Source organism: Trachypithecus francoisi, unplaced genomic scaffold (genome assembly GCF_009764315.1).
Source record: "Trachypithecus francoisi isolate TF-2019V2 unplaced genomic scaffold, Tfra_2.0 Contig01440, whole genome shotgun sequence".
Lineage (NCBI taxonomy): Eukaryota > Metazoa > Chordata > Mammalia > Primates > Cercopithecidae > Trachypithecus > Trachypithecus francoisi.
This window is the reverse complement of record NW_022681431.1, coordinates 605,570-632,112: the sequence shown is the minus strand read 5'-3', so window position 1 is coordinate 632,112 and position 26,543 is coordinate 605,570. Positions and strand designations below refer to the sequence as shown.

General features: G+C 37.3%; 1 protein-coding gene across 2 annotated transcripts in view; it reads left to right on the top strand.

Moving 5' to 3' along the window:
- The window catches only part of DLC1 (DLC1 Rho GTPase activating protein), a 440,905-nt gene that overhangs the window by 100,639 nt on the left and 313,723 nt on the right, over nucleotides 1–26,543 (top strand). For both annotated transcript variants that reach the window (XM_033225795.1, XM_033225844.1), the window contains 2 exons: nucleotides 8,177–8,326; nucleotides 15,809–15,949. In XM_033225795.1, coding sequence (XP_033081686.1) covers nucleotides 8,177–8,326; nucleotides 15,809–15,949 — 291 coding nt within the window. The remainder of the gene's footprint in view (nucleotides 1–8,176; nucleotides 8,327–15,808; nucleotides 15,950–26,543) is intronic.

Sequence of the window (26,543 nt, the reverse complement as noted above, 5' to 3'; positions counted from 1 at the left end):
GTTTCTTAAACAGGATATTATTTTAAGAAAGGAAAGTTTAGAATTAGAAATTTATTGTCAAATGAAACATATAACGCTAATATGAGATTTTTACACCAGTCCAGCTGGCCAGAGATCAAATACTTCAGGATGAAACTGAGCCAAGTCTTTTGCTAAAAGGTGCCTTTCTTTCATGGGTGAGCAAGGAGTATTACCAGCCCAGAATAACCAGTAAGACGCATATGGAATTGAAGACAGCATAGGGGCCAGAACCTTGAATCAGGAAGTTTCAGTTCTATTCCTGGTTTAGCATTTAAATTATAATGATTATGTGATGCCACCGTTCATTGACAAGAAAAGCATTCAAGCAGTGCTCTATTTGCCGAACCAATCATCCACTATTTGGAAGCATCTGGGTATTTTACTGAACTTTTTTGGTTCTCTTCCAAATGCTGGCATTCAGAAAACAGAGCCTGTGTCTCTCTAGAAGAGGCACACTCTTTTCTGGACTTTGTGTTTCTCCAGTCTGCAAAATGTCCGGTAATTTGCACCTCCTCCCCAACCACGTTGTGTGCATGCTGTGTTTGTGCTGTTCAATTAAGAGCATTTGTAGAAAGAGGGGTGTTGGGATTATCTTTCCCAGATGGAAGGAAAGAAGCAGAGAGGAGACTCCTGTTGTTTAAGCCTCACAGAATCTGACACTTTTAGGAAAGAATGATTCTCTAGAAACCCTATTCATCTTCCCCATACATCACAGCAATCAAAGAGAATTCACTGCCCGGGAACTAAATAGCTCTTCCAAGTAAATTAGGAGCTTCTTTCAGATTTCCAGGTTACCACCATGGGCTTGGACATCTTAGGTTTCTGACAGTAAATCAAATTGAGTTGAAATTTCTCTCCTAATTTGCCTCGTATCTATTGACCTATATCTGAAAGAGATACAATTGGAAATTTCTTCCACGGCAGCTACATATATTATCTAAACTTTGACAGCAGCTGGTTGCCGTCCCCAAGGCAACAGGACGTTTCTCTTCTTAGCACTACACAGACGCATAATGGGAAAAAGAGACATACATCACAGCTTTGACTCAAGTTCAGCTCACAGTCAACTAAATACTTTTTCCTCATTAAAAAAGCAGATTGTGGCTATTCCATTAAGAATAGCCTGTTCATGTTCTAAACAGGCACTAAATTCTTAGGCTGCTTTAAAGAGGGTATATAGAACACGGAGAAGCACTTGCCTAGTCTGCCCTGGTCAGAGAACACATAGAGTAATATATTTAATTCTGGGCACCAACAGTTAATCGAGTCATTGACAGAATTATGTCATATCCAGAGAAGAGTAAACATAATTAACGAGGATTTGAAAACATGTCATATGAGAAATAATTAAAGGAATTGAGGATGATTCACCCAAAAATGAAAGAACATGGGCACCACATCATTCTTCAAATATCTGAAAGACTGTTTCATGGAATATAGACACTGCTATTTCTGTCTAGTTCTTATGGAAGAAGCTGAGAAGTCAGAGGAAGGCAGAATTTGACACTATAACCTTTTTTAAAATTTATAGCTGCACAAATATGAAATAGGTTGCTTCCTCCAAAACAGTGTACAGTACATAGTGGTCAATAAACATACCTTAAATGATTGCTAAATAAAAGTTTAAAGAACTAGGCAAGGCCAGGCGCGGTGGCTTACGCTTGTAATCTTAGCACTTCAGGAGGCTGAGGCGGGTAGATCATGAGGTCAGAAGTTCGAGACCAGCCTGGCCAACACAGTGAAACCCCATCTCTACTGAAAAAAAGAAATACAAAAATTAGCTGGGGATGGTGGCAGGAGCCTGTAATCCCAGCTACTCGGGAGGCTGAGGCAGGAGAATCGCTTGAACCTGGGAGGCAGAGGTTGCAGTGAGCCAAGATTGTGTCACTGCTCTCCAGCCTGGGAGACAGAGCTGGACTCCATCTCCAAAAAAAAAGAACAAAAAAGAAAGAAAGAGAGAGGGAGAGAGAGAGAGAAAGGAAGGAAGGAAGGAAGGAAGGAAGGAAGGAAGGAAGGAAGGAAGGAAGGAAGGAGAAAAGAAAAGAAAAGAAAAGAAAAGAAAAGGAAAAAAAGAAAAGAAAAGAGAAAAGAAAACAACAGGGCAAGACGACTTCACAGGTTTCTTGCAATTAATGTTGTAGTAATTGACGTTCTTCAAAAACACAGTTTCTGTATATTGACAGGAAGAAAAACCAGGATGCAGAAGTTGAGGAGAGAATTCATGATACCCAAGTGGGCATAAAATTTAAAATGTTTAACATGGAGGGAAACCAACATGTAGAACTAAAAAACTAACAGGAAGGGGAGTGGGAAGAGCCAGGCTCTAGTCTTGACTTTACCAAAGGATTTTAAAAACTCCCTGGAGTTCAATTTTCTCATCTGCAAATTCAAGACACTGGAACCTTGAACTTTTATATTTCCGAATTATTTGTTGTTGAGTGAAGTATCCAAATGATATATCAGTAACTTAAAGAATTGTGTTTTGACTTAAGTATAAATGTGAATATAAAAATACATTAACTGTTGGCACTCATAGACATAAAGATGGGAACAACAGACACTGGGGACCACAGAGGGGAGAAGGAGGGAGGGAGGCAAGGGTTGAAAAACTACATATTGTGCATTATGCTCACTAGCTGGGTGACATGATCAATCGTACCCCAGACCTCAGCATCACACAATATACCCATGTAACAAGCCTGCACATGCAGTTCTGAGTCTAAGATAAAAGTTGAAATAAAAAACATGTTAATTATAGTTAATTTTAAAGAAGTTTACAAACATAAATAATAAATAGAGCAAGGAAGAGAGCTAAAGGAGCCACTACTGAAAAAAAATCTTCCAGAAGTACATGAAATTAATTAATTAATTAATTAATTAATTTGAGATGGAGTTTCACTCTCATTGCCCAGGCTGGAGTACAATGGCGCAATCTTGACTCACTGCAGCCTCCACCTCCCAGGTTCAAGTGATTCTCCTGCCTCAGGCCTCCCAAGTAGCTAGGATTACAGGTGCCCGCCACCATGCCTGTCTCTCTCTCTCTCTCTCTATATATATATACACATATATATATATTTTTTTTTTTTCGTTTTTTAGCAGAGATGGGGTTTCACCATGTTGGCTAGGCTGGTTTCCAACTCCTCACCTCAAGTGATCCACCCGCCTCTGCTTCCCAAAATGTTAGGATTACAGGCGTGAGCCACCATGTCTGTCCCAGAAGTAGACAAAATTTAAATCTACAATTCATACTAAAATTTACCTGGGCACCTTGTTGCTCAGGTAATTCCTTAGTAATGTTAATCCCTGTTGCCCAGGAAATTCCTTCCAATATTAAGGAAAATAAATGTATTTTAAAAAATGAAATGCATTATTTTAATATGCTATTATGTTGACTAAACCATAATTATAACTATATACGTAACTATCAATGTTTCTATTCAAGTCAAATTCTAAGAAGAATTCTCCATCCTTCTGACCCCTACCCCAGTGTGTTTTGGAGTCACCATATGCCAGCTGACACTGGTTCACACCAGCTCAAACGGGCCAATCGTGCACATTTCTTCCAACCTTGCAGTCAGTAACATCTTGTTGGCAGCTTGAAATGGGTCAGGCGAGTATTTACCCCACAGAAATCCACAAGTATTTACCCCACGGAAATCCTCCAAATAAAAACTTTCATTTTATTTGGAGATTCAGTTGCTAAGCATTTACCAATATACCATGGCCCACCCATTTCTTGCTCCTAAGAAATATACTCCCCAAACAGTGCCTTTTCCTATTCCACTTTGATCTTAAAATGTATAGCGTCTTGTAATAAAATAACCTGTTATTTCTTTACAGTCACTGAATATGTGTTCAATTTAGACTTCAGCATAACAAGACCAAAACTAGAAAAAATAACCTTACGATAAAGAGCATGCATTAGTCATGGGGCATTGCTGGATGGAAAGTATTGTAAGGTTTCAAAAATTTTGATTGACAGTATGTATTAAGAAACCTAGGCCAGATGCAGTGGCTCACACCTGTAATCCCAGCACTTTGGGAAGCTGAGATGAGAGTATCTCTTGAGTCCAGGAGTTTGAGACCAGCCTGGGCAACATGGCGAAATCCTGTCTCTACAAAATATACAAAAAAAAAAAAAGCCAGATCTGGTGGCACGTGCCTATAGTACCAGCTATTTGGGAGGCTGAGATAGAAGGATCACTTGAATCCTGAGAGATCCAGGCTGCAGTGAGCCAAGATCGTGCCACTGCACCGCAGTACACCCTGGGCAACAGAGTGAGACCTCGTTTCAAAAAGGAAAAAAAGGAAGGAAGGGAGAAAGAAAGAAATCTAAAAGTTTATAAAATGTACTAAATCACTCCTTTGCTTATATCTTGACAGTGGCCTCCATTACACAAAGAATGAAACCTACCACTTTATAGCGACCTTTAAAACAAAAAATGGTGTCGCATATTTAAATCTAGCATCATGTTGCACCAGCACTCACTTCCTCTCCCTCTCACTTCCCCTCCTTCAACTTTCCTATTATTTTTTCTGATTCTCTTATTAACCAAACCCATTTCCTCCTTAACATCACTGTGTTACTCTTCGCTCTGCTTGAACACTGTTTTCCCAGTTTTCCTCATCCTTTTTGACTTCCTTGCAATCACTGCTCCCTTCCTCCCCCACTTCTCCTCCTCTTTCTTTTCCTCCTCCTCCTTCTTATTCTCTCTCTTTTCTGTCTTTATCTCTGTCTCTCTATCTCTATCATCTCCTCCATCTCATCCTCCCCCTCTCTCTCATCATGGTTTAACTCTCACTTCTGCAAAGAGCTCTTCTGTGACCAGGCTACAACCTTGCAGTTACTCTGTATCTCAGTACCCTACTTATTTTCTTCTTACATTTGTTCCCGTTTGAAACTATCTTACGTAAGACTCTGTTGATTTTCATTGTCTTCCTATGGTTGACTATAATATTCAGGAAAACAGAGATTTTAGCTGTCTTTCTTACTGATAAATATTCAGTCCCTTGGACCAGTGACTAAAGGGAAGAAGGAAGGAAAGAGAGAGGGAAGAGAATTTAGCATCTTGGTCTTGATTTACAGAGGTTACTGAAATACTAATTTCATTATAGGCAGCTTCACTTGTTAAGAAGTTTCTCTTCCTGGACTATAGTGACAGGGAGTTTTTTAAGTCCACTGTAGATGTCCACTTAGACAAAATCTGCAAATACGCTGCTCTGTTTTCAAGCATGAAAACATTTGCTAGAGTGTAGCCATCAACATATGAAAGGTTAAAACTTTGTGAAATATTAATACTGGGGCTTTGAAAACGAGAGCAATAGTGTTTATCCAAAGCATCAGGTTTGCCTTCATTCTATTTTGTGAAGTTTTTTTTTGAATGTGTAACATATGATACTGGTCTGTGTACTTGACCCTTCAGGCTAAATGTAATGGATGGTGAATAAGGATGCATCAAAGAAGAAAAAGGAATCAAAATAGCCTTATTTCTCTAAAGGAGTATCACAGAGTAAGAATGTTTGGTTTCAATCCTTTTGGCAGATCATTTAAAATAATTTGATCTTCATCCCATGGATTTGAAAATGTTTTTAAAGCACAATGTCAGCATCCAGTTAATTCAAAGACAAATTGTTTCTGAGACTACTGCTGATCTGTCTAGGATAGCTGCAGGATATACTGCTGTATCCAACATTAACATAGTAGCTGGAAAATATCAAGAAATATTTTCTAAGGCTTTGGGAGGTGTTATTTCAGTGGCTCCGACTGATTTCATTATTATTATTCCTGAAAATGAATTGCATGAGCAGTGTATAACTTGACTTATGTCTGCCAGGTAGAAAAATCGAATCTTTGTCCTTGAGGACATTATAACTGAGAAAGGAAAGACGATCACACAAAATCATATGTGGAAATACAGATGCAAAGATCATCATCTTGCCAAACACAACTTTGGTTTAAAAGAAAGTATATAGGCCGGGCGCGGTGGCTCAAGCCTGTAATCCCAGCACTTTGGGAGGCCGAGGCGGGCAGATCACAAGGTCAGGAGATCGAGACCATCCTGGCTAACACGGTGAAACCCCATCTCTACTAAAAAAGTACAAAAAACTAGCCGGGCGAGGTGGCGGGCGCCTGTAGTCCCAGCTACTCGGGAGGCTGAGGCAGGAGAATGGCGTGAACCCGAGAGGTGGAGCTTGCAGTGAGCTGAGATCCGGCCACTGCACTCCAGCTTGGGCGACAGAGCGAGACTCCGTCTCAAAAAAAAAAAAAAAAAAAAAAAAAAGTATATAATGAAGCCCGTGGGAGGAGTGATTTCAGGGATTTAATTACTATTTAATCAGATTTTTCCATTATCTGTAATATTTAGAAGGGAATTAACCTAAATAAGTTATAAGCACGATCATACTATCAATAACACTTATTTGAATGTAACAAAGTTCTGTTACTGTGAGGGATAGGATACATGGAAAGGAACAGGTCTGTTTGTTCGCAAATATCATGGACCCCTTAACAAGAATAGTTTATGATGACAAAAAAAAATGTAATTTTCTGTCACAGCCTTATTAAGTGTTTTAGACAGCAGGAACAATAGGAGGAGACTGAAGTAATAACAACAGCATGGTATTCTGAAAGAATTAGCATGCCTCAAAAAATTCTTAACGTATTCTCAAAATTAATCTGTCTTTGTAAAAACAGGGCTAGCTGTTTCAATTTGCATTAATCTGTTAAACCATGCACAAGTTCAGTTTACTCAAGTAACATATCCGATGTTAGCTTAATTAATTGATTGACCAATTTAATCTGATAAACCAATTATCCGACATGTCCAAGATAATGCCTCTGTAATATTAACAGTCTGCTCTCGCTGTTTAAGATATAGAAAGTTCTGTAAAATTAGATGAACCCACAAAATTATCCTAGACCCTGTTCTTTGGGGGTGCCTTTTAATGGTGGCTGGGGGGAATTTAGAAGGATTAAAATAAACAGCAAATTTTAAAAAAAAAAGGAAGTTGTGATTCGGGCAGTCATCAGATTCATCTCACAAGGAACCATCACCAAGGTGAATCCTCAATCTGCCACCATTGTATTGAGAGCCCTCAGGCTTCTGTCAAGATGTATTTTCCCAGTGAGATCAGCCACTGGTGGTCCTTTTAAAGCTGATTTCACCCAGATCAATATAATCAGACAGATGGAGAGGATGGCAACGTAAGTCACAAATGATGACTTGCCTCGAAAGAGCCGACCCTGAGTGCATGACATTTCTCTGTAGATGTTCCTTTTGAAGAACCTAACTGTGCTTTCCATGGTTTTTTTTTTTTTTTTTTAGCCAATACCCTAACCCATCCTAATACCTTGCACAACATAGGGAATCTGGAAGATTCCTAGAACTAACTGACTTGACTTAAACACACCAGAATGGTAGAGTCATGCCCAAGTAACTCTATAGGCTCAATGAGAAGCTTTACTCCTATAAGCAAAAATATTTATATCAATATATGTCCGTAGTATAGAGAATTGAGAGCAAGTAACCATAGTCATTTACAAAAATACAAATTGTTGTGGGAGCTGTTTTATAAAAGTGTGTGAAAGAAAAGAAATTCAAAAGAAGAAATTTTAGTTAGGATATAGCTTTAAGTAGCCATGGGTAAATGGCCCCATACTAGGAAAACTGTTCCCTTGCAAACAGAAAACTTGCCTCGCTTAATTCTTTTCCAGTGTTTTTACTATATTGCAAAAGAGTCTTCCAAAAATATTATCTCATATGCATCCCTAAATGTCTAGCCACAAACACTTATTAGTACCTTTTAAATAATCAAGTTGTACTCTCAAAAAAGAAGAAAAATACGTAATTTTTCCCAAAAATAAGTAGTGGGAAAATAGTAAATACGTGCCATTACTCATTGTTGTTATACTTCTTTTTTCACTGCACTTTGCTTTACAAGATATATATTTAATATTCATGTAAAATGCTTTCTTGGCACTAGGTCAGTATCTTCCCAATGAAGAGCCCATTGATGATACAGAATGGAACTTCTCTTCTAATTAAAGACTGCCTATTACCCAGTGTCCCTTTTGTCGCATTGAAGAACAGGGAACTTTTTATTCTTATTAAGAAATGGCCTTTCAGATTCAGTAACAACATGTTCTGTTCCTCAGGAAATAAGAGAAGATCGAGATAGGGCGCGGCTGGACTCCATGGTGCTGCTGATTATGAAACTGGACCAGCTTGATCAGGACATAGAGAATGCCCTTAGCACCAGCTCCTCTCCGTCAGGCACACCAATGAACCTGCGGCGGCATGTTCCTGTGAGATTTCCACTTTCTACTTATTTTCCCATAGGAGTCTTATCTCTGTACTTTATACAGTCCCTCTTGCAAAGGAAACATCCTTGTTAATGGCATTTAACAACTTATGACTCTAATACAGTACCATAAAGATAACCAAAATACTTCTATGCATCATGCATACATTCTAGGCATACTTCTATGCAAAGAGGCCACAGAGAAATGGGTGATACAAAAGAACATGTTTTTCATTAAACAGGAAGGAAAGTCACCTTGGGAAATTATGCTTTGTAGTGATTGAACCTTCCTTAATTGCCAGTCTTCTCTGATATGTGACTCTATTAGCAAGTACTGTGTCTGTCACTGTCCCACAAATTTGTATTGCAAGTAGAAGATTCCTATTATAGATTTGCTACATGAATAACTGGATAGATGGATGGATGGATGGATGGATGGATGGATGGATGGATGGATGAATGCATGGATGGATGCTAGTTGAACTAGCCCAACACACTACAAGAAAGAATTTAGATGAGATTAACTTGAGAAAACTCTAAAATTCACTTAGTGAGATACAGTGAAAGAGACAGAGCTGAGAATTTCATCTTATTATGCATCAGTTTTACATAATAGAGACACTCCTCTGAGAGTCCAGCACTCAAAATTTGGAAGACAGATTCTAGGATCTACTATACGCTTTACATATTTACTATCAGCATCATATTAAATGACTTAGTTTGTACAGATCTAGGAAATGTGATGGTTGAGTTTACTTATAATTAAGCTATGAATCACTATGCAACTCATGTATTCTTGTGTTATTCAATAATAAACATATTAAATCAAGAAATTTGTATTTATCTGAAATCAAAGCAGTAGAAAAACATATATATAAATTTAAGCATCTACTGAAATATAACTGTTGTCTATCAAATGATTTGATACATATTCTTCTGCCTCCATTTAAATTGTCAACTGGATTTTATATTGCGCACATTATCTCATGGAGTATCACACTTGTTAGGTCTGTAAATAGAGATATTCAGTATAGGCAAACTAATACAGTGGAAACATTATGAACTTTGGAGTGTGAAGGTCTGAGTTCAAATGTCAGTATTATACATGACTTTCTGGGAACATAAAGTTATTTAATTTCTCAATTGCGGGTTCATGTGAAAAATGGAGATATTATTTCCTAACTAATGGCTCTTTGGGAGGCATAAATGAAAAAAATGTATGTAAGAGGTATTGCACGGATCAAGCACAGAGTACATGGTTAATTCTCCTTCCTCCCCCTTGTACTAGACTCACTCACACCAGGCCTTGAGCTAGAGATGAATAAGACATATCCCAGAGCCCTGGAAACTGCTTTTTGATCTTTATGTTTTTCTGGGTCACCTCTTGTTCTTTATTTATGTTCCTTGGAATTTAAAGCTAATTTTAACATTCTTTCACCATCAAATTTTTTCCCACAGAAGTTTCCACTCCTTTTGATAATTGTGTGGCGGAATAAGAGGATTATAATGGCAGGATTAGGACCTTGACCATCTACCAAGGAGCACTGGCCCAGATACAGAGGACACACTGCCTCTGCCCCACCCTCATACTTCACTGTGAATTTATAGATTAGCAGGAAGAACAAGACACACAGTGAAACACTCACTGCCCCTCAACTCCACCCCAGTTTGAGAATATTTATGAGAAAATGCCAGAATAAGTTCTGCATATAATAAAAACTATCAAGAATAATATAGTCTTTAAGGATGTCTTTAACGTAAAAACAAATTAAAGCACAGGTAGAGAAAAAGGTTTAAAGGAGGCTGCGTAGATAAAGCCTTATAAATTGGCTATGGCCTGATGAATCAACAGAGCCCAGGATCTGGTGGTTTTCTCCCTTGCAAGCCTGATTTTATCCAGGCACTCACAGTGTGCCAGTCTCTTGGTGCTTACTGAGATAGCCAATGGGGGCAGGGGATGAGATGAAGACTAAGTATTTAGTGAGTGCTAACCTTTATGTAAGTTACTTCATTTAACCTCTTGACAGTCCTACCATAAGAAATCTGAGCTTCAGAGAGAGAGGATGAGTAATTTACCTGCATTCACACTGATGGGGAGCGGTGAGTTATTTACCAAAGGTCACCCAGCAGGTGAGATTTGCACATCTGTCAGACTCCAAAGCCTATGCTCATTCTGCTATATTAGAAGCCTTCCCAACATGCCAATATTTTATTTACAATGAGATAAGTACAATTTCCAGAACCAGAATTCCCTGGTTGTCAGACAGTCAGGGCGTTTTCTTCCTAATAATGACATATTTTGAAGTTTGAATTAGGAATAGTTTTGCAGTCAATGTTTAATTAAGGGAATGTTGACAGTCTCTTGGGATATTTCAGTGATATCACAGGGAAGTTCAGACACATACAGGCCAGAACCACTCTACCACCTTTGTCTGGGCCTCCCCTGCTGTTCTGCAGTATCTTTTGGTCTCCCTAGATCTTCTCCCATATTTCAAGGTAGCCATTCAACAATCTTACTTGCACTTATCTCTTAGCATCCTTACCTCTTAACACCCTTCACTTCCTCTTCTCATAGAAAAATGAGACCACTGAAAGATGTCCCAGCATCACACCTGCAAACAGCTATAGGTGCCTCTTTGCTTCTTTCTCTCCTCCAACACCAATAAAAGATGTGTTGCTCCTGTCATCTAATACTGATCTGTCTCCATTCTCATCCCCATTCCTTCCCACCTCCTGCTTTGCTCTACCAATTATTCAGATTCTCACTTAGGTTCAAATTCCATTGCTCTCTTCCTATTAGTCTTCACCCTTTTTCTCAATAGCAAGTATAGTTGGGACTACAGGCTTGCATCACCGTGGCTGGCTATTTTTTTTTTTTTTTTTTTTTGTAGAGATGGGGTTTCTCTATGTTGCCCAGCTCTATGTTCTAGGGCTCCTGGCCTCAAACAATCTTTCCACCTCAGCCTCCCAATGTGTTGGGATTACAGGCATGAGCCATCACACTCAACCTCTTTCTTGATTTAATTGTTGGCTATTGCTCCACCATTTCTCCCCACCCCTTCTCTCATCTGACAAATCCAGCAGTGCCAAAGCAGTCTCTCACCACAGCATTCTGTATTTTCTCCACCACCTACCTATTCAATAAATCCTTTCTTAGTTTGACTCTGCTGTTAGTGGGTAGGAGAAGAGATGTGGATGGGGAAGAGTTAATTGTTCTTTTTTCTCTTGACCCTCTTTCAGATATTGCCGTAGTTCATCCCTTCATTTTTAAGCCAAACTTTAATCTTCTCTTCATCTTATATTTCTTTCCTGATTTATAATTTATTTTTATTTTTTAGAGACAAGGTCTTGTTTTTGTTTGCTTGTTTGTTTTTTGAGATGAAGTCTCATTGTGTCGCTGGAGTGCAGTGGCGCGATCTCGGCTCACTGCAAGCTCCGCCTCCCGAGTTCAAATGATTCTCCTGCCTCAGCCTCCCAAGTAGCTGTGATTACAAGCATGCACCACCATGCCCAGCTAATTTCTGAATTTTTAGTAGAGACAGGGTTTCACCATGTTGGCCAGAATGGTCTGTATCTCCTGACCTCATGATCTGCCCACCTCGGCCTCCAAAGGTGCTGGGATTACAGGCATGAGCCACTATGCCCAGCCAAGGTCTTGTTCTTTTAATTTGCATGCTTAATATTTGTTGCTCAGGCTGGAGTGCACTGGCACAATAAATAAATCACTGCAGCCTCAAACTCCTGGGCTCAAGCAATCCTCCTGCCTCAGCCTCCTGGGTTGCTGGGAATATAGGCATATATCACCATGACTGGCTAATTTTTTTTTTTAATTATTGAAGAGATGGGGTTTCTCTATGTTGCCCAGGCTAGTCTAGAGCTCCTGGCCTCAAACAGTTTTCCCACCTTCGCCCCCCAATGTCTTGAGATTACAGGCATGAGCCATCACACACAGCGTCTTTCTTAATTATTGGCTATTGCTCCATCATTTCTCCCCACTGCTTGTCTTATCTGACAAATCCAGTAGTGCCTGTTCAGTCTCTCCCCACAGCATCAGATGCGATTGAATTGCTTCTCTTCCTTCACTTTCACTCCTCCCCTGGCTTCTGGCCACTCTCCTATTTTTCCTTGTATTCTTCAACAGTTGCTTTCCAGACCCTTCAATGGCTCCTCTTCATACAACTGCCTCTGAAATCCTATATCAAGATTCTAGACTCAATTCTCCCTTTGTCTGCCTTTGAATATTCTCCCTGGGAATTACCGCAGCTTCCATTCCCTTCTCCATATTGAGGGTCACCAGTGAGACCTTTTCTTGTGATCTCCAGATCAGAACAACCAATGGACCACAAGATGCACCCTTCCCTGAGTGGGTTGAGTGGTATAAGCACTTCTAGTACACACATCACTGGAGTCCCTGCCATGATATAAACCCCACAGAGAGCTCTATATTCCCATTGCCTGGCATAAATGGAGGCATAGGATAACACTGATGGATGCAGTCTTGCAGGAAGATGTCTTGTAGGATTAATTACACAAAGCAAGGTGGGGGGCTAGGTCACAGGGAAATTATGAGTTGGCAGTTGTAACGATTACCCAGGGTTTATTGACTGCTTGATTTGCTTATGGTAGCAGTGGAAAATTAAAGGAGAGAATGGATGTGAAAGATCTTGGGAGAGCTTTTGGGTAATTTCTCAAATTGAACAGAGGACAGAAGAGAAAATAATAAAGATTTGTACTAAACTACACATTGATGATCCTATTAAAATTATTTATTTAGTTTTGTTTGAGGCCCCTGCAGAATATCATGGTGGTTACTTTAAAAAGTTGAATTCTGGGGTCAGACAGACCTGAACTCTAATGCCAGCTCTGCCTTGGGATATGACTTTGGTCAAGTTATCTACCTTAAGCCTTGGCTTCACCCACCATCTCTCGTGTGATGATGGTGCCTTCCACATAGAGTTGATGAACATTGAAGCAGATAATGGTTGTACAGCCTTGTCTGCCAACGGTAAAAATGCAATAAATGGTAGAGTTTTTAAAAGTTATTATTTCACCTTGGAAGCATTATATGGTTCGAAAGATGCAAGATTACTCTATTATTTATCTAATCAAATCACAAAGAGGAAATTAATGCAAAATATTTCTAATATACCTAAAGGTCAAATATAAATGACTTATAAATTACCTGCTACTTACGACTATGCATTCAATGTTTATAAATTATCTGCTATTTAGGACTACTTGATGCTGATCCAATTTGAAATTCTAATGAATCATATTCTTAAGGTAAAATGCTGTTTGTCTTTTCTATGCAAAAAAAAAAAAAAAAAGACATGGCCCTGATCCAAAATCACTCCAGGCATCAGATATTTGGTCAGAGTTATGTCTTTTACACACATGCACACACACACACACACACACACACACACGCACACACGCACACATACATTTAAAGAGAGTATAACATTATTTTTCGCTGCATATGTCTTTTGCACCCTTCCAACTGAAGAAAATTTAGTTTCAATGCTTTTATCACATAATTTTATAGCAGAAATTATAAAATTACTTCTATTATGAGAATTAAGAAAGGAAAGGTGGCCAGGCACAGTGGCTCACGCCTGTAATCCCAGCACTTTGGGAGGCCGAGGTGGGCGGATCACAAGGTCAGGAGATCAAGACCATCCTGGCTAACATAGTGAAACCCCGTCTCTACTGAAAATACAAAAATATTAGCCGGGCGCGGTGGCGGGCACCTATAGTCCCAGCTACTCGGGAGGCTGAGGCAGGAGAATGGCGTGAACCTGGGAGGCGGAGCTTGCAGTGAGCTGAGATCGCCCCACTGCACTCCAGCCTGGGCGACAGAGCGAGACTCTGTCTCAAAAAAAAAAAAAAAAAAGGGAAAGGGATTAATATTTGTCAGTCTAGTTGTTTCTTCATAAAACTGTATTTAATGATCAAGTTCTATCTGCCAGGCACTATACTAACACCTGTGGACACATCAGTAAACAAGACAGGTAAAGTCCCTGCTCTACACAGATTCTAACAGAGGAAGACAGAGAAGAATTATAGAGAGAGATGGATGCATAGATGGATAGGTAGATAGGCAAATTCATAGAAGATACATAGACAGATAGATAGATAGATAGATAGATAGATAGATAGATAGATACAATATGTAGTAGATTAACAAGCAAAGAGGATTGTAAAATAGAGAATGATATGCTATAGAGGTTGAAAAGAGGAAAGTTCTTTGGTTGAAAATGTCAACGGATGCTGCTCTGAGGTAGTAATATTCAAGCTGAGATCGGAGTGACAAGAAAGGGCCAGCAAAGGGAAACACTGGGACAAGGGACAAGAAAGAGCATAGGACCTAGTCCCTGCTGTAGACATCAGCTTACTGTATTAAAAGAAGTGACCAAGAGCAGGCAGGACCAAGATGCAAGAGAATGGCAAAGCTAAGACCAGAGAGTAGGGGTGCAGGACCTGATATTTGACCATGTGAACCATGGCAAAGTTGAGATGTATAAAGAGGATACATAGAGATATTTAACTCACAGTTTTCTCAGATTGAAAGCCTAGAGCGATAGGTGCCTTTGCTCCATCCCCTCTGCAATTCCCCCCTCCCACCTTTCCTCTGTGCAATCAAACCACCTATAACTCAAAGAAAGCATATGATATATTAAATGCACAGCCTTTGCAGAGGTTACCAGGTAATTATATCCACTCAACAGAATGTCTTGACCTCACACTATGTAGTAGTTGCTAAGAAAACATAATAATATTAATAATAACAATATTTATGGGAGTAGCTAGCATTTAATGAAAATTATTAGGAGCCAATTACAAGCACTTTGCTTTATGCTCATGAAACTCCATGAGTTTCTACTATCATTATACCCATTTTCAAATAAGGGAATTGAATGACACATGACAAAACATAATTCCTGCCCTCAATTTATTAGATAGACATTTGAGCTAAACTATTCCAGTCCACCGTAATAGTTGTCACCATAGAGGTTGAATAGGAACATAGAAGAGATTGAGGTAAGGAGAAATGAGAACTCTCTTTGTATTTGAAATCCAGTGTCCCTGTGAGGAACTCTGGGCAGCACTGTATAGCCAGAGGAGTGTCAGTGAGTGATTCAAGGTCATACAGTAAGGAAGGTGTGGCTGTGGGCTTCTGCCTTCTAACTTCTCTGCAGTGCCCTACCTAGCCACACTCCTGGCCCTTCCAATGCACACTAAGCTGTTAAATTACCAAACAATATGGTACCTCTTTCTCAAGTATTTGCAGACCCTCTGATGAGCACAATGGTTCTTACAAAATAATGCATCATTATGTGTGACACGTCAGTGTCAGTTGTCAGCAACTCTTTAGTGTATTCATGTGTATTGGGAGAAGGAAGAAGTGACAAAGTGCTGGAGGTAGGCACAAGGGCATTTGGGAACATTTGCACATCCTTCATACCAGTGCATTTGTTTTTAATAGGATATGGAATCAGGATCTGAAAGTGGAGCAGATACTATTTCAGCAAATCAGACACAAGTAAATTTGCCTTCTAACACTGAGTCCACGGACCTCCCATCTTCCACCCCAGTGGCCAATTCTGGAACCAAACCCAAGACTACGGTGAGTTCTAAATGATAACAGACAGTCTTTACGTGTAAATGTTGATGATCATCAGGTAAGGGTTGATATTCATTCAATATAGAAGAAATACTGTTGGAATCTTAGCCATAGCGACTTAAAAATATTTAATTTATTTGATTAAGTACAACCCTAGAAACATGTTATTTGTTTTATAAATGATAACACAAGTACTTCACTGAAACAAGTCATGTATCAAGAATTATTCAAAATGTGCTAATTAAATTTCATTGCTAGATACTCAGAGCTTTAAAGAACCAAGAATGCAAAATCTGGAGACGGCTTTCCCTACGCTATTGTCCTGACTGCATTGCTTACCAGTTAGAAAATTGTTTCTCTAAGATGTGATGAATGATAGACGACAGATGATGATGGATGGACGGATGGACAGATAGATTGATTGATTGGTGAAGAGAAAGAGATGATAGAGATAGATGTAGATGGATGGATACATAATAATTAAAGATATTTAGATTGATATAGACACAGATAGATTGATTAATAGATAATAGGTTTATATACAGAAATATATAAAATCACCCACATCAAAAATTGTCTGTGGGAATTAAATGAAAGGGCACATATAAAAAGTGCTTAGTGAAATGATTGGCACAGAATAAGTACTGAATAAATGTAAGGTACTGTCATTATTATTATGATACTTAGTAGACTTTACAATGCTATTAAAACAAATTATTCCACATGGAATAATATACTGTGAAAGGAGGAAACTGCTTTGGTTTGAAATGCTTCATGTGTAAATTGTGAATAAAAGACATTTTCCCTTAAGGAAAGAGTTGAAATGCAGCAGGAAAATAGTATTTGACACTAGAAGGTAATATTTATGGAGGAAGTAATTACCACTTCAAATATCTAAAATCCCGTTAGTTCCAAAATAACCTTTCCTAGTTTAGTGAAAATCATAGCATCATATTATTTTTTATGTCCATGGTAGCTTAACACAAAAAAACAAGTTTGGATTGCTTGTTCACTACCTTTAAAATGAAAGTCAAGTCTAAAATAGGACTCAGAAGATAATGCTCTGATTTTAAAATATGATAGATTTGCTGCAATTGCAAGAAGAATGAAAATATATCATTTAAATGACAGATATGCATGGTTTAAATATTTACATAGAAATTAAATTCCCTATGTTATTTATATCTAAAACATTTTTATGGAATATAATATTTATTGAACATCTACTACATGCCATGCACTAGGCTATGTGAAAAAGACTTGGAGAAGAATAAAACGTATTCCCTATCTTTAAACAGCTTACATTCCAGCAAAAGGAGGTAAGTATGTAAACAGTGAAATGCTATACAGGCTATGATAATACTGCATATATTGGGAATAGGAGGAACTGGCAAGATAATTCACTTTTTAAAGCATCTGCTACTATCCTGCAGGGCAGTTCTTTTCTCCCTGATATAATTACCAATGGCGTCCACTTTCTCTCTTGGAATATACAAATTTCAGTGAGTGAGTGTCTCATAATTCATAACAATGTGTTGAAGAATGTGTGCAGTTGCTTAGTCTTTCTTCAGTTACCCCTGTGTTTATAAATGTAGTCAATACAGTTACACAGAAGTACATACACACACACACACACATATATATATATATACATATATATATATATTTTGAGACGGAGTCTTGCTCTGTTGCCCAGGCTGGAGTGCTGTGGCGTCATCTCGGCTCACTGCAAGCTCCGCCCCCCAGGTTCACTCCATTCTCCTGCCTCAGCCTCCCGAGTAGCTGGGATTACAGGCACCTGCCACCACGCCCGTCTAACTTTTTGTATTTGTAGTAGAGACTAGCTTTCACTGTGTTAGCCAGGATGGTCTTGATCTCCTAACCTCGTGATCCACCCACCTCAGCCTCCCAAAGTGCTGGGATTACAGTCGTGAGCCCCCGCGCCTGGCCTATTTTTCTTATTTTTTAAGTTCCAGGATACATGTGCAGAACGTGCAGGTTTGTTACATACGTATGTATACGTGTGCCATGGTGGTTTGCTGCACCTATCGACCCGCCATCTAGGTTTAATGTGGGAATGTAAATTAGTTCAACCATTGTGGAAGTCAATGTGACAATTCCTCAGGGATCTAGACTCAGAAATATCATTTGACCCAGCAACCCCATTACTGAGTATAGATCCAAAGGAATATAAATCATTCTTCTATAAAGACACATGTACATGTATGTTTATTAAAGCACTGTTTACAGTAGCAAAGACATGGAACCAACCCAAATGCACACCAATGATAGACTGGATAAAGAAAATGTCATACATATACACCATGGAATACTATGCAGTCATAAAAAGGAATGAGACCATGTCCTTTGCAGACATGGATGAAGCTACACTTTTGGTTAGAGGGGAATAATTGTTTCAATTTGTGTGGGGGCATTTTCTTTTTTCTTGTTATTGGTGTTGCTATTCTTTTAGGTACACCCTTTTCATTACAGTTCAAAAGTAATTATTGGGCCATGGATCAATTTTCTGGTTGGAATATCAGAATGAAGAATTTTGTCTGTGAGAGATTAAACAGATACTTTCCCCCACAATTTGGAGCTTAAGGAATAAATGATATGTAATAACAGTCTAGATACTTAAGAAGAGAGAGAAAACGGTGATAGCCTACGGAGCAGTTCTTTTTACCATGAACAAATGTTTTAATTTTAAGTAGAAATATGAAATTCGAAGAACACCTACTTAATACATCAAACTATAATGAACTAACCCTCTGCTCTATAATGACAATTTGACAGCATGCCCACCTTCATTTCATAATTAAGGTTACCTTTGATTTGCTGCTATGAAATCTGTTTATAGTGGTGACCACAGTAACAACCACAGAAATTTGGCTTTCCTTTTGTGTGTAAGGTGTCTGGGTTTCTAAATGCCTGTTTTTCAATAAGATTATTTTTCTTTTAAACTTATTCTTAGAATAGGACCAGTGAGTCATCATCAGATTTTTCATTAATTCTATGTATAGATCATGCTGAAAATTAAGCATTAATATAGATTTCTGAGATGTATTTCATAAAAAAATGAAAAAGTTAAAATGTAAGTTATCCACTGTCAAAACACACATTAGTAAAAAGAAGAGGCCTATTGTGTCATGTCACCAAGCTCATCAATTTCTCTCCTAAATTCTGTTTGGTTCTTTTGACACAGTCTCACAATACCTTTCATACTAGACTCTTCCATAAACAACCCACAGCCCCTGTATCATTTTATGTAAAGTGCTTTGATTCACTGTACAGCAGTACACTGATATCCCTCTTTCTTCAGTGGCTTGAGTTGTTCCTGGTATTAATAAATATAGGATTGTTTCATGAAAGGTTTTAAAGCTGAACATTAAAATCGCTGAGGTTTTGTGGTAGTTGTTTTTCTTAAAGATACTTTAAGTGCAGATATTCATTAAATCAGTATTAATCAAATATTTATGAAGAAAAGAGCCAAGCCCCAGATAACAAGAAAAAAAAATGCTGTTTGTAAAATAAGTAACTGAAGGAACAAGGAGAGTCTAGCATTCCACTGTGTAGAATAACCAAGATCATCATCAAGAGTACACAGGATATGGTATCCAGACCCTCAAGGCTCCTGAACACTATAATACACCCGGATTCACAGGACTAATATAAATTGGCTTGAGCTGTTATCATATCGGAAACAAAATGTCACTAATATTTGAATACTCAATGTGCACAAGAAGAGGTTTACTGAGCAATAAAAAACAATGGCTGGCTCATCAAAGCATAGTGTAGGTTACATGCTTCTAACATAATTTTCTAAATCATACATCCACCACAGATTTTACATATACATGTTTACATATGTATATGTGTATGAATGAATGTGTATATATGTATACACATAAAATAGATTATATATGCATATATTTGTGTACTTGTGTGTGTGTATATATATTCGCATCAGATGTTATTTTTCAAAAATAACATGTTATTTTCTGAAGTGTTATTTTGGTGTTATTTTCAAAAAGCCTGTGTTGAATAATTCTTAACTATGCAGAATTTTTAAAGCAAACCAAATTAGTAATTATTAAGTTCTTATGTAGTCATATAATCTGTCAGTATAAATGATATTAATTATGTATAAAACTGTTGCTCAGGATAAACACAGAAACCACAAATGCAGATTTGCTTATTGTTACCAATGTATAGTGTGCATGCATAATTTATATATGCATGCTTTTACATATTTTTATACAAAATTTTTAAATGTATACATTTACACATTTCTGGGAAGACTGTCAAGAACTCCATCAGATTTTAAAGACTGTGCAACTCCCCATAAAGAAATGCTACATTTGAGTTTTCATGGTTCAGTCAGTTATTCAGTGAAGCAACTCAATGTTGCACATGTGAACGTCTTTGCTGCAAATAATAAATATGCTGCAGGTACATTGACAAGGATTACTTCATTTGGTTTATTTCCTAATGGATCATTGCACGGTATTACCTTTGCAATAAACTAGGCCATACTTTAGGTATATTTGAAAACTGATTCTTCTATGAAACTATAAAATGTCATTTGCATTTCTTCCAACTATACCACATATAAGCAAAAATAAAACTGATCCAAAAACAAAAGAAAAACAACCAAGGTTTTCCCTTAGTAATTTCAATGTAAACCACACTTTATATCTCTAAACCCAATCACATATCCCATAGATATGATCATTAAACTAAAGTCACTGTGCTTGTGATATATTAGTGAGAGGTAATAAAATTAAAAAAAATATTGAAATTCTACCTTTCACATCATTTTAAAGTATCTTTTAAAATTAAATTTAAAGGCAAAATTTTAGTGATAGCTTTATTTTGTTTCACCATGTTATTATATACTATATGTTTGCTTAAATGGTTATCAGATGAATTTTTTTAAGAAGATTGGCAATTTTCCCTAATGCTGTTCAATCTTAAAACAAAACAGAAGGATAAAGTACTGCCTTTTACAAGTAGAAACTGCAAATGTTTATTTTCACTGAAGTCTTGGGGAAAGAATTCAAGGTAATATGTAAAATTGGCTAGAATTTAAACAGTATTTTATAATGTCACATGTGTTATTATTAGCTTTCATATCCTGAGAAAAGAAACAGTCAACACACTACAGGAAAAAATGATATACGTGGAATTTTTAAGGAAAGTTTAGACAACTTATTCAGAAACATCAAAAAATTTGAATTAATGCAGTTTTTAATTAAAACATTTAAACACAAATGAAATAGTCTTAGAAAAGAATGTCTTTTGATGTAATGCTTTTGAATATGACAATTTTATTTTGACATGCAAAGCCATCATGTTAAAGTATGTGGATTTTTAAAGAAAGATTTGCTTCTGTTGGTAAGATCCTCATTGTTTATGAGAAAGAAAAATAGGCAAAATTATAGCTTTTTAAAGAAGAATGGAGCCACCAGAGAGCTAGAAAAAAATGTTTCTAAAAAAGAAATTGTTCAATGATTATTACAATGTGATATTTCTTAGAATTCTAGGATTTAAAAGCATAGAGGATTTCATTCACCTAGTCTGAATTTTGAAATAATAAATAAATGTGCAATTCATTAACTCTGGACCAAACAGAAATATTTCCACAGTCATTTACTTTTATATTTTAAATAAGTTCAAAATTCTCTCATTTCTTATTGTTTTAAGATACTGACGTCTGTTTCCAATTCATTTACATGTTAACTCAAGACATTCTTGTCTGTGATTGGTTATTCCATCTTCACAGTCACCTCCTCATATACATCTTTCCACTTTGAATCTTGGAATTTCATTCTGTTGAGAATAACTTGTATCTTTATATATATAATACTAAGCTCTGAACACATAATACTTAAATAATTTTGGGGGCTGGCAAACTTGATTTTCTCCCTTGTGTTTAGTTTGTAGTCATCTGGTTAATTAAGTATCTGGAGCAGAATTCATAAAACCAAAAGAAATACGGGAAAAAATGAACACATATGAATGATAGGTTAGAATTGAATAGATTAATAGCATAAAAAAATTTTAAAATCATTCCTGCAACCTAAGATTTTAGTCATATGAATAGTACTTTGCATGTTATCATCATTACAATGAGAAAAATTTAGTTTTTCCATAGACCAATGTTGATTTATTGAATTCAACTCATATTTTCATCCAAGAAAAATAACAACTGCCAGTCACTTCTGGGCAATATAAAATGGCAAGCGAGCAGCATGCCACAACATAGCAACCAAGAGTATAATTCATAGTACTGAGGAGTAATAATAACTGTTACGTCATTTTCACAGTCTTCACTTTATTCATTTCAAACCTAGTTGTCTCAAAGCTCTAATTACATATTAAATATTTTCCCATATTTTTCTACCTTCTTGCTAACAGATTGATAATTAATTCTGTCCCAGGCATTTGATGGCCTCTGTGCTCACGTCTTAAAGACAGTTGAAGTCACTGAAAGGTTTAAGCAAGGATTTCATGTGAATATACAAAGTTTACACAGACAGCCTTCTTGACTATAGTTTTGAGCTGAATCAACCGCATACCAAATTTCGAAGTGAAACAATAAGAATATAAGCCAACCATCTGAGTAGTCTGAAAATCACATATCGAAGTATTTGGAATCATGTAACAGAAATCTGAAAGTAAAGGAATTGTTTACTCTGTATCCTCATGGAGTCCTGAGATGCCATCACTTGAAAACCTCCTTAATCCTTGATGTTTTGGGTATTTAATGAATACTCTCTGTTCTTGTTTCATTTATTTTTCAATCAATCGTCTATACGCCTTAGATTTTTGTTGTCATTGTTGGGTTTTAGCGATTCTCTAGTCTTTCTACTTTAACAAGCTGGTATAATCCAGATGACCTCCTGAATCAGTAGATTCCTTCAAAGGAAAATCCAGTGATGTTATGAAATTGACTCTCGTTGTTTCATCTTTACTGTAGATTGCTTTATCCATGTTGTTGTTGTTTTGTTTATTCATTTTGAAGGCCCCATCTTTGTATCAGGACTGTAGTAATTTACTAGATAAGCATTTACCAAATTAGTTATAATATGAAATGCAGAGAATGATGCGAACAAGCACTAATAACCAAATAAATCAGGGCTACTCCCACCATGTACTCTAGGGCACCCCCAAAACTCCCTTCCTATACCTGTCCCAGCCAAGTTGACTGAGCTTTATCTCTTTTATATATTGGCCTTGTTTGTAAGATGTTCTTTGAGTAATCCATGACACAGATTTCATTTAAATTCTAGACTAAACGAATTGTAAGAGAGAGGAAAATGTTGAAGAATATATTTTTTATGTCCAGGCAGCCTCTGGGACAAGCCTGTTTCATTTCCAAGAGTATCCCCACAAAGTTACCCCCAGTGCTTCCCTGTTGCTAAGGCATTGCATTCATTTCTAAGGTTTCTTCATCAGTGAGTTCTGAACCCTGGACTGGACAGAAAAGAAGAAACAAAAACAAAATGGAAAAGACAGCAGACTCCAGATTAAAGCAACTCATCCTAGCCCGGATCTAGGGTTCTGCTGGCCCAAATCATTGAGGTCTTAATGTAGAACAAATTCAATACTTTAGAACACAGAGTTTTAGATAGATCACCAGACTTTTTTTTTTTATTATACTTTAAGTTCTAGGGTACATGTGCATAATGTGCAGGTTTGTTACATATGTATACTTGTGCCATGTTGGTGTGCTGCACCCATCAACTCGTCAGCACCCATCAATTCATCATTTATATCATGTATAACTCCCCAATGGACATTATTTTTTATGTTGTTTCTTTTGCGGAATTAAGTCAGAATACTAAATGATTTTTTAGAAGATGAACATTTACAATTGAAAACTAGTAGAATTTCCATTTAAAGATATATCCCAAGCAAATATTAATCAAATATTTAATTTCACATTTAGCATTTTGTGGATATATCAGAGTTGTGAGATCATTCTCCCACTTAATGTATTTGTAGTTTTCTTTTTGTATTTTGTGTTAACTCCAATGCTACACACACATACACCCACACACACAACAGCAGGAGGTTCTACATGCTTTGTGATCTGCATTTCTAATATTCCCTTATGTAGTTATATGGAACCAAAAAGGAATTGCATATTAAAGGACCTTTTTATTACTAGTGAAGTCAAAAGTTTCTTATACTTATTAGATAATTGAACTCCTTATTTTAAGGTAAGATAATCCAAAGGTAAAGAACAAAATTATAAGACATGCATAATATGGCTCTTTAATCTCTTTATGTCTTTATATTATTCTACATTTTTAATTAAACAGAGCCTTCTCAATTTATAATGTAGTTGAACTCAAATACTATTAAGGTTTTGAACATTATCATTATTAGATTATGAGACCTAACCCACTTTTTAAAAAAAGTTATAAAGAACCAATTAGGGTTATGCATAAACCACTGTGCCAGGTATTGAGACAGAATTTTCAAAATATAAAAAAGGGGTATGACATGATTGGAATTCTTGGAATCAGACTGTAAGACCAAGAATTTCCTGGAAAGGCATATTGGTGAGTGTTCTCAAGAGACAGACATGATTGGACATAAGGAAGGTAGACTGAGGGGGAACAGAGTTGGATTGAGCTGCCATGCAATGACAACTTCAGCCTCCGTGTATTCCTTGGAAAGCTCTGAAGCCTAGGTGACCTTTCAGAGTTGTTGCAAATTAAGGCGAGGGGGCTGGACCTCTGCATCCTGTACCAGCCAACCATGACTTTAGGCTGGTCCTAGAAAGTACTGGAATGTTGTGTGGGGCAGTTATTTGAGGCCCAGAGCCTTTCCCAACAGGGAAAGCAGCCACAGCCATTGGCATCTGCTGTTCCCAGCTGCTGGGTTATTGGTTCCCTGGTCCTGAGGAGGAGCCTGGGAGTAGCTCTGCAGGCTCTACCACACAAGCCAGGACGTCACCTTCATGGGGCACATACTCTGACACAAGCAGCAAATACCCAAATACATGGTTATGAAATGGCATTACAATGAATACCAAATTTAAGTTATTAACAGATGATTAAATGTTAAAGACATGTATACATTATGTTACAGACAGTGGGAGACTGTAGTCCCAACTACTCAGGAGGCTGAGGCAGGAGAATTCCTAAGGTCTGGAATTCAAGGCTGTAGTGTGCTATAATCATGCTTATGAATAGCCACTGTACTCTAGCCTGGGAAACACAGGGAGACCTTGAATGAATGAATGAATGAATGAGAGAAAGAAAATAGAGAGAGAGAGGAAGGAAGGAAGGAAGGAAGGAAGGAAGGAAAAAAGAAAGGAAGAAAGAGAGAGAAAGAAAAGGAATAAAGGAAGGAAGGAAGGAAGGAAAAAAAGAAAAGGAAGGAAAAAAGAAAGGAAGAAAGAGAGAGAAAGAAAAGGAATAAAGGAAGGAAGGAAGGAAGGAAAGAGGGAGGGCAGGAGGGAAGGAGAGAGGGAAGGAAGAAGGAAAAGAAAACATGAAAAACAAGAAAGGAAAAGGTGAAAACCCTCAGGTGGTAAGATATCCCAGAGAAAATGACAATGAAATATAACCTTCAACAATGACCAGGATTTTCCCAGGTGAAGAAAGGGGAAGAGGAAGAAGATGTAAAAACATCAGAGAGCAAAAAAAGTAGTCTGTTCATGGGATATTGGGTAACCTAATTTGAATAAAGTATGCTGCACATAGCTCCAACTGGCAGAAAATGTAGCTAGAACAGCCTTTTGGGAGAGTTTGTGGAGAACTTTCAATGTTTTGTTTTTTAAAAAAAATACACCTTAAGGGAAATGTGGAGATGGTTTTTCAACAAGAAAACAAAATGATTTGATTTATATTTTAAAAAACTAGAACTCTACAAGTCAAGTGGAAAAATGGACTCAGATTGTGGAGGAGAGAAGAGATGGAAGGGTGATAAAAGGATAGGATGTTTGGCAGTGATGCAAAGAAAGACAAAGGCTGGCAAAAAAGCTTTATTGAGGGAAGTTTTATCATCCTTTCCATTGTTTCGTTGTTCTCCTAGCAATGTAGCCTTATCTTAAATGTACATCACTTAATGGAATGCAATCACAAAGAAAATTAATTTTTTTCTTACACCTATCACTAGGAACATCCCATGTCAGCTACTTTGTCCCTCCCACTTAGACAAAAACTCAGAAACTCCCATGATTCTTACTAGATATTCTTCCCTAACACAAATATTTTAAATTCCAAAATATACTAGTCTCAATTCAGAAACCAATATGTTCAATATCTGTAATAATCAATAGTTCAGTCTTCCTTTCCCTATAAGACTTCCCAAGCAAATATTAACCAAGTATTTAATTTCACACTTAGCATTTTGTGGATATATCAAAGTTGGGAGATCATTCTCCCACTTGTAGTTTTTGTTTTAAGTTCAATGATACACACACAAACACACACACACACCACACACACACACACAGAGTTTTGTCTTTCTTAAGGTAGGTGTCTACCTGCATCCGGGGAAGATTGTGGGATAGGAGTATTCTGCTTCCTTTTTCTTTCTAGATCATTCTACACATCACTTGCTAGCAGCTTTGTGA